Source organism: Palaemon carinicauda, chromosome 23 (assembly GCF_036898095.1).
Source record: "Palaemon carinicauda isolate YSFRI2023 chromosome 23, ASM3689809v2, whole genome shotgun sequence".
NCBI lineage: Eukaryota > Metazoa > Arthropoda > Malacostraca > Decapoda > Palaemonidae > Palaemon > Palaemon carinicauda.
The window spans coordinates 99148670-99158622 of NC_090747.1; the positions used below are offsets into that span (position 1 = coordinate 99148670).

Consider the following 9953-nt stretch of genomic DNA (forward strand, 5'->3'; position numbering starts at 1 on the left):
CCTCTAGTCATATTTGATTTTATGAAAATCCACGCTAATTAATACATGTTAAGGTCAAAGGTCAAGGTCAAGGTCAAGTTCGAGCAAAAGGTGGAGAAATAAGTCTGCACTTTACTGAGTGCCCCTATAGTCATATTTGATTTTATGAAAATCCACGCCATTTAATACATGTTAAGGTCAAAGGTCAAGGTCGAGGAAAATGTGGAGAAATAAGCAGCCGCAGCGGAGGTCTGCGCTCTACTGAGTCCCCCTCTACTCGTATTTGATTTTATGAAAATCCACGCCAATTAATACATGTTAGGGTCAAAGGTCAAGGTCAAGGTCAAGCAAAAGGTGGAGAAGTAAGCTGCCGTTGCGGAGGTCTCTACTTTACTGAGTGCCCCTCTAGTCATATTTGATTTTATGAAAATCCAAGCCAATTAATACATTTTAAGGTCAAAGATCAAGGTCAAGCAAAAGGTGGAGAAATAAGCTGCTGCAGCGGAGGCATGCACTCTACTGAGTGCCCCTCTAGTTATTATATCTGGTCGTATTCATTTTTTGTAAACTTTTATTTGGTTTTGCATTAATTTTATTTGAACCAGTTTGTCCTTTACTAAATGGCTTGGTTTCACAAAAAAATTTAAGCATCTTGACCATTTTTCATTTGTTTTTCTCATTTACGCTTCATTAATCCAAAGAAAATATTTTAATCACATCTTTTCATTATTCTAAAAGGTTAATTTGGTCTTATTTTTTATTCTATTTTTAATATTCCTATTAAATCTCATCACTGATACTTCTGTGTTGCTATTTACCTCCTATTCAATTACATATCGTAAAATATTATTCAAAGATCTGTGCGTTTGATATCTTAAAAAGCTAAGTGTTGCCATCATGTCACGCTACGCTATTAAAGTATAAAAAGTAGATAATTTAAAATATCACCAAACTTTGTTTAAGGTTCGGTATGTAAGAAATTCCACTGATTTCATATATCAAACAATATTACCATAAGTAAAACTGAACTATGCTCTAGAATTTTGATTACAACTAACTATTTGATCTAACAGAACGACATCATGGACAGTGGAGAATCTTGTGGTCCTGATTTTCTCATCAACCAGTCATCACACACCTGTCTGACAGTGATTACTGGCTCAGGTCCAAAAGATGCTGTCATTGGCATGTCAAGATGCACTGGTGGAATCAAACAGCAATGGTTTGCCAGAAATGGACAATGGCACTGGGGAGGAAACCAAGCTCTCTGTCTTTCCAGAACCATATCTGGAAAGCTGTGTCTTGCGCCACACGGCACAGTGTCGCAATCTTGGTTCCACGACGAACAAGATCGGCTTGTACTGGGTTCAGATGCGCTGGATGTGCCGTGGCAGAGCCCCAGAACACGAGTCGTGTTCTATCCCTTACACTCTGGAGTTAACCAGAAATGGTGGACCCTATCTCAGTTACAAGCTTGTCTAGCTGATCGACAACTGACTGGCGAACATTGCTTGGCACCAAATGTCTTGGAGATTTGCAAAAAAGAGATTGATCGTTGTTCTTCTGTGAAGACTGGCAATTTGAAAAGCAGTGGTGAATGTCTCTGCCAAGGTAAGTCAGAATCTTTGTACAGTTCAAGTGTTCCTGTTTCCATAAGCTTTTTATTTATCTACATATGTTTGCCTTGTTTAAAAATATATGAATATCATTCTGACAGTTTGTATATTGATTCAATAGCTTTGAAAAGAAAATAGTGAAAATGGATTTAATCTCCAATCTCAGCTCTGAGATTTTTGGTTGATTTAAATTTTTATTGTCTTATTTTAGCAAACTTAGAATATTATTGTTGCTTTGCAGTGGGCAAAGACTTCCTCAAGTTATCAGCTACTGGGGAGGTATTACCAGACGCAGGAAGCTCTGCTAACCCGGACTATCTCATCAATCAGAGCACACTCACCTGTTTAACGGTTCTGAGCGGCACAGGTCCCAGCGATGCAAAAATTGGTCTTGCGCCATTCACCGGTACCGTTACCCAGCAATGGATCATCCGTGATTCATTGTGGCTTTGGGCAGGAAACCCTTCCTGCTGCCTCGTTCCAAACTGGATGCAGGGCAATTTAATGTTAGGAGCGGTCAGCAATAGCAGAACACAATGGCTATTCAACGATCAAGAGATGCTAGAGACCAACTCGAACGCTCTGGATGTACCGTGGGATAGTCCGAGAACTAAAGTCATTGTCTACCCGAAGCATGGCGGCGTGAATCAAAAATGGTGGAGGCTTTCTCACGTAAAGGCGATGCTTCAGAGTTCCCCAGAAAAGAAGACTTCCTATCCTGCAGCTTTGGTAGATATGACTGACAGGATTCCAGCTCAGAGTTGTCAGTGTAATTGCCAAGGTAAGATGCACATACATCACGATTATTTCTCAAACTGAAGTATCATTGTTAGTTGAAACACCCAAACATTTACAATTTCAACTTAAAATTTTCTTGGTGGAATGAATATCCCTTTATTAGAGTTTGTACTGCAAAGAAGAAACTCTTTTGAAGTGCTAGAAGGATTTAGGATTTAACAAACTGACTAGATCAAAACCTTAGATGTTTTGTGCATTTGGTTACACAAACCAATTTTTTCTCAAGTTTGATATTTTTGCAATTTTTGTTGTTTATCTTAATCAACGAGGACTCATATTGTTAATAGCACTGGATATCCAGTCCTATGTAAGGAGTCATTGGAAAAGGTCTTAGCTCAGAAGTCGTAACTGCTATTATGGCAAGATTTCAAAGTGGTATCCTTCATGGAACTTTACCAATGTAAAAGAATCTCAATATGCAGGTGTATCAACCAGAGTAATCAACTTATAAAGTTCCTCGCTGTTTTGTATCAAAACAACAAATTAACCAACTTTTACTAGCAGAGATTCATGTGGCTTTAGATATAGGACTCTCTACATCCATTCTTTAAAAACTAAAATAGTAAGAGATGACTACTTTCGGCTACACATTTGAAAGTCTGTGGACTAAATGAAGCTCAGTATGACCAAGGTTCATAGCTTATTTTTCCCAATTTGGTTTTAAAGTTTCAGATTTATAATATTTCTACTTGTTATCCATATCTATGGTGATCATGTACCACTGTCTTAAACTTAGCTTCTGTTACTGAAAGGAAATATAGAAAATTAGGAAAAGTCCATATGTAGCTTCCTTGTTACTGATACTAAATTTCTTCAGTTGATTAAAATTGAAATTTTTAAAAAGTTATTGCTGTCCTTTCATGTGTTGAAAACTAGTCTCTATATGATTATATTTTGCTATATTCCTTTGAACATTGCATAATACATTTTTGTTTCATGATAGATAGATACTTTGTTGCTTATATCAAAGTAAGTAAAAAAAGGAATATTAGTATACAGACCAATACATTATGCATTCTGAATAACCACTTGTCTTTTCAGGCAAGAAGGAATCTCGTCCAAATTTGGGAATGAAAACTGGGGCTGCATCAGAGGAACCAGAATACCTAATCAGCCAGAGCACACACACCTGCTTAACAGTGCTGAATGATAGCAATCCAAATAGTGCCAGCATTGGTTTGGCTCCTTATACCGGTGATTCAAGACAGCAGTGGTTTGTAAAAGGTGGAATTTGGGAATGGGCTCAGGATCGATCATATTACTTAGCTCCAGACGTACAGAAAGGGATTTTGAAACTTACATCAAACAAGGGAGCAAATATGTCCTGGAATATTGATCAAAATGGACTCTTTATGAATGGTTCTCTTGCCTTGGATGTACCTTGGGAGGGAGACAGAACAAGAGTCATTCTGTACCCTAAACATGGTCATATTAATCAGAGGTGGTGGCGCATGTCAAGCCTGAAGTCGTGCGTGGGTTGCAAATTGTATCCGCTATCAGCAGATGAAAAGACCTTCAAAGAAGAAGTGGCCCGGGGAATAGTCAACCATCTGTGTCCTCTTACGGAACCTCTGCCTCACCCGAGGGATGTCGATCACTATCCAGGAACCGTGGCGCCTGGAACCCCTAGAAAAACACTTACCTGGAACTTAACATTTGGAACTGTGCAGCAGCGTAGCAACCTTCGTATGACGGTGCCAGAGGACTGGCAGGCTACTAATATGTACGTAGTTGCAGGCGATATATTTACTGTCACATTGCCAGGTATAACTGAAAAACAGGCCGAACAAATCACAGTCCGAGTTGGAGCTCACCGAGACTGCCTTAGTCCTACATCTCCCAATCTACAGAAGGGTGCTTTCAAACGAATGCCGGTTGTGTCAGAAGAATTTGATATTAATCCTGGTGCCAATCGTCTGCGTAGCCAGTTTGGGGGCAACCTTATCTTCATGCATGAAGGGAAAGAAGTGTTTAGAGCCACAGCTGAGGTTAGAAATGTTGTAGAAACACCTCATTATATTCTTGGAAAATCGAACAGCACAGATTGGGAGAATATGAAACGTCTGGATGCTCCCTTTTGCGTTCTTGAGACGGATAAAGTTGTACTGATAGCCCCAACATCTGAAGCAAGAGGAATTTCTGATATTGTTGATTTACTCCACAGGTATGATGACATCATGACTAAACTAGAAGAACTATCAGGCTTTAATCCAAGTGATCCACCTCCCAAGGGCAAACAGTGGATGGTCGATGATGTTCAGATAACCGCCGGAAGTGCCCACGCTGGGTTCCCGGCTATGTTTGACCATCAATATTATGATCTGACATCACCTGAAACACCACATGACTGGGTTGTCTGGCATGAACTAGGTCACAACTACCAACAAGGACCATACTGGTCCTATGCTTATGGAATTGAATCCACTGTGAATCTCTTTTCTCTCTATATAGAAGAGAAGCTGAAGGCAGATGACCGCTTGAAGAGGGAAAACAGGTACTTACCAGCAGCAACGGCAGTCGATAACGGCCTGACGTTTGAACAAGCTGACTGCTGGCAAAAGCTGGTCTTCTTGATGGAAATTAAACATGCATTTCCCAGTCATGGTTGGAACATGTATGTGCATTTGAATAGGTCAGTTCGAGCCCTATCTGAAAAAGAAGCTTCCGTTCTCAAGTCGAATCTTCAGAACCAGTACGACTACGTTTACGTCACACTGAGCCGTTTCCTTGGTACCGATTTACTGCCTCACTACGAAAGGTGGTCTTTGCCTGTTTCAGAACGAGCACAAAGTGAAGTGAGATCTCTGGGGTTGCCAAAGGTTTCACGAAATATATCCGCTAATAGCAATCCGGAGCAGTACGCGATTGCTTAACGTGAAGTGATAAGATGGTGTACGTGGAAATGAAAAATAGTTGAAGACAACTAGAAACAAGAGAGAGCCTTACATTTGCAGTGATATAAGGTAATTCTTTATGATCTGTTTAATTATTTTATGGTAAGAATTATGCTGTGATAGCCATATGAGTGCAATAAGTATCTTAATATCTAAGAAATATTTTCAAAAATCTATTCTAACAATGTTTATGTTAGTCATTTATACTTTGCACAAACTTGCCAATCAGTTGATACGCACAATAAATATGCATTTATAAACCAGAAAGTCTTTTGTGAAATAACTGCATTTACGGTTTTCAGTGCAAAAATATTTAGTTTGAAATAATTGATACTGGTTATTTCAAATTGCATACAAATTCTTTGTAATAGTTGACAGCTGCTGGCCAAGAGAATCATGACCTATTCTAATGCAATATAAATGACCTGGGACCAGAATCTCTGAAGATAAAGGCTAAAGAGACCTTTAAGCCTTGTCCACACGATCGAGCATGCCCGACGGGCAAACAGTGATACCAGGCCACAATAGTTAGTGAATATGAGGGTTGATGATGTTAAAAGCGGGAAAACTAAAGACAGGGATCTGGCAACACTGTATGGTGCCAGATCCCTGTCTGTGGTTTTCCCACTTCTAACGTCATTAATCCTTATTCTCACAAACTATTGTGGTCTGGTATCACTGTTTGCCCGTCGGTGATGCTCGATCGTGTGGACAGGGCTTTAGAGTTGGTGAAGGAAGGTGGAGGAATTGTCATTAAATATATAGCATGTGTTTATACCATAAGAAGATTTGCACTTGAATAAATTTTTCTTAATAAGGCGAATTTGCACTGACTCGCAGGTGTGTCCTTTTAGCTTGGAGAAGTTTCATAATAGCTGATTGGTTGGACAAAATACTCCTAACCAATCAGCTAGTAGTTAACTTTCCTGAGCTAAAAGGGCACCCCTGCGAGTCAGTTCAAATGTGCCTAATTGAAAAAAAATTGAGTATAGGAAGCTATTGATCAGTGAAATAGAAATACGCATTAACTTAAGGATAGCAAATATTAGCAAATCTTCTTCTATAGCCATGCTTTTTTCCCCATTTGTTTTGGGTAAGCACAGTTGCCTTCTTTTTGAAGGACTTTGCTTTGGCTTTTGGGTAGACTGTACTCCCGATCGGCTGCCTTGCCTGACATCGCTTAGACCCCGGTAGCGTATGTAAACATGCTGTACCAGTCACCAACGTCCTTCCTCTCAGCAGTGAGGAGTCCATAGCATTTTTTATTATTGGATCAGGAAATAGCTAACAATTAACTATCTTCTTTATTTCTGAAAACTATGTACCTGTGAAGAACATTCATTTGTAATTAGAATTTTTCACCATTGTGATTCATCTTCTTTGCATCTTTTCCCCCTTCTATGTGGGGTTGATGTTTCTGGTCAGCTTTCTCCATCTAACATTAATTGTATTGACAATATTTAGTGACCATAGTTGTTTTGGCTAAATTTTCATGGCCAGATGCCTTTCCTGCCGCCAACCCTCCCCATTTACCCGGGCTTGGGACCGGCACTAAGCTGAGGCTGGCTTGGCCCCCCCCCCCCCCCCCCCCACACACACCAGTGCATTGTGAATTATTTGCATCGTACACAAGAGAATAGTTGGTGGTTTAGAGATTGTCGTTTGAGAATATATTTTAATGTAGTTTTTTCACGAATCTCAAGAATGTTTCTATTGTTTTTTTTTATTTCTTAGAGAATTGTGGAATACTTTGTGATATAGATATTATCTGGAACACATGCATTTGTATATATGAGTAGATTTATAAATTAGTCAAGTACATATATAGAATATATATAATATAAACATAGCATATATTTTAATCAAAATCCTTAGTACTTTTCCATTTTAAGAATGAAAATACATTTTGGAATTTTGTGCAGTATATTGTTATAGAAGAACCATGAAGAGAATATATTAATTATTGAACATATGTTTGGGTAATATAATAAAAACGTCTATGTTACTTTACAGATATATGTTTGATTTTAGAATTCCTTTTATGAAATAAGTCAAGAGAATTCTAAATAAATAGTGTCACTGGATCTTGAGGTTTCCAGAATATTCCATGAACTGGAATTACCAAATGGTAGTCCAATAGAGGTGCCCATGGTGGAACTTCTGGCCAGTTTGGATCAAACCCCCCCCCCCCAAAAAAAAATAATAATAAATAAATAAATAAAATAAAAACTAATATTAATTCCAGCAAAATTTTTGGTTCCATATTTTCCTCAGGAAATTTAATTGGTCTGGGAACAAAATGTTGAATGGTTTCATCATCCAACATTTTTCTAATTTTTTTTTCTTCAAACCAGAACAGAGTCGTTAAATATGCCTAGGCCTAAATGTTATTACTGTTTAAGTACATCATATCATTTGCTGTATTTTCTTGTGAATCACAAATTATTTATATCAGAAATTATATATCTCCTTTATTAAGTTAATGGAGATTTGCATATTTAATTTTATTGTACGAAATTAGAAGACAAATAATTATGATTTTAATCCATTTTGATTGCTATTAACCAATATGTAAAAACTGTTATGATGCTATTGTTTTATATATAAAGCATCGATTATTTTGTTTAATATATATCCTCTTTACCAATATACCTTGAAAAGGGCAGACACATTTATAACAGGCAGTCGTTACTCACGACATAATCTTGCTAAGTCTATCACGAAAACTTGGTGATTCTTGTTTTCTTTATAATCTTTTAAATAAAGAAAACGAAAGTTTCCGCACACTTGAGCCTAAACTACTTTATATATTTAATTTTTCATCGTTGGAAGATAACCTTATTCGTATTATGACTTAAAAAGTACACCGATGTCTTATAAAAAATTTATATTTGCCTTAAGAGACAGATAATTTAAAAAAAAGGCTTCAAAGTCAAGTGTATGCCCCGGAGTTCCATACGAAAGCTAGAGAAGAGATATATTACTGAACAAGTAAACATTAGTCTTCAGTTTTCCTCTTGGAAGCATTGGATGTGGACCTACGAACTAGCAGACCAATAACCAAGTTTTAATTATCTAGTGATGTAAAATTAGAAAAGGATACCAAGAGAATATCCATGGTAATAGCACTTTGGAAAATAAAGGAATTAATCGATGAAAAAATCTAAGATTCTAAACAGGTTTGTGAAGAGTTTTTTCTGGCTGTGGAGACGAGGACAGGTTACAAGGTGCAGAATGTGGTTTAAGAGTTACATTATCTAATTTTAAACTTTATTCCTACTCTTATGCTTCGTTTATTCTCTCATGGTCTTACCTCAATTTTTACTGAATAAATAGTGAGTTGGCCATGCCATCAGCCACCCTTTGAGATACTACAGTTAGTGTTATTGGGTCTTTCGACTAGCCAGATGGTAGTGAATGATATACACACGTGTCAATGCGTGGTTTTCTCACCAAGTTCTGAACCCTCATTTCAGTACCTATTGTGGTGTTATTACTTTTCACCCGTTGCTCACGCTCGTTAGTATTGGCAGGGCTTTGAATGGAGACTTTTCCAACTGCAGTATCACCATAGCAGCCCTTACTTTTTTGTCTTTACCCACAGCAGTTATTTGAATTGGCAAAAGTTGCCTTTACCCTGTACGGAGGAACTGCACTGTCTTATAGAAATATAATTTATATACACTTCCTCAGACTTTACTTCAATGCTGTACACTATTTCTTGTTTCCCTAAACATTAAAGTAAAACTAGCAACTTATATTTAAACTACTTTCGGTCTATCTAAATAAATTACTCATTCGTACATTTACGAAAAACAGTCCTCTGATCTTTGAGATTCTTAAAATTTATGGAGGCGGCCAAGTAACCTCTCTGACCTGTAGAGCCATTCAATGCGCGAAAGTGTCTATGTAGCTCATTATCTATACAACTTTCCTTTTGAAGCATTTTTCAAATCTTAATGTCATCATCCTGACCCAATAAATTTTTACTGTTAGCATCTTGCAGCCCGCGAGATATCAAAGGATATAATTAGGCTATATATATATTTTTTTTTTCTTTTAGGTTATTTTAGTCTCAAATCAGAGAACATTCATTACCTTATACCTCAAGAGAAAGTTCTTCAGAGATTCAAGGCTTTTGACCTAATTATAGCAACTTAAGGAGACATTTCCAAAAACCACTATTTGACAAAGTATTTCAAGAGTACATTCCAGTAACTTAATCAAGAAGTACTTTCATACCTGTTCATGGTTACAAATCTTTACGAGATTGTTTGATATCGGCAAAATTTTTGCTTTATTACCAGTATGCCCTTAGACTTTAAAACTTCCAAACCTTTAATGTTGAAGGTGCAAATTCTTACAGAAAATCAGTATTCTGCTTACAACCAATAATTAAACTCAAGGCAGTAAATACAATATTTTATTTTTCATATAGTTTTTCAAAGAGATTAGCTTGGGATATGTACAGTATTTAGTAAAGTCTTAATCAAAAGTTTACTCACAGAAACTAGATTTACCCACTGTAGTAAATTCACATTGAAAAAATAATTTTCCCCTCCAACAGATTTAAATTTTCCCACTTTAGTTTACCCATACACCAAATCAGATTTTGACACTAGTAAACTTTCAGTGAAGAAAGTTTTCCCTCCAACACCAATTTCAA

At 37.2% G+C, this 9953-nt stretch overlaps 1 protein-coding gene across 1 annotated transcript in view; it reads left to right on the forward strand.

Moving 5' to 3' along the window:
- LOC137617296 (uncharacterized) overlaps positions 1-5803 on the forward strand; it is a 7664-nt gene extending 1861 nt beyond the window's left edge. The window contains exons 2-4 of the mRNA XM_068347295.1: positions 1053-1590; positions 1837-2376; positions 3435-5803. Of these exons, the coding sequence (XP_068203396.1) occupies positions 1062-1590; positions 1837-2376; positions 3435-5266 (2901 nt within the window). The 5' untranslated portion in view covers positions 1053-1061 and the 3' untranslated portion in view covers positions 5267-5803. The remainder of the gene's footprint in view (positions 1-1052; positions 1591-1836; positions 2377-3434) is intronic.
- Positions 5804-9953: the final 4150 nt, after the last annotated feature.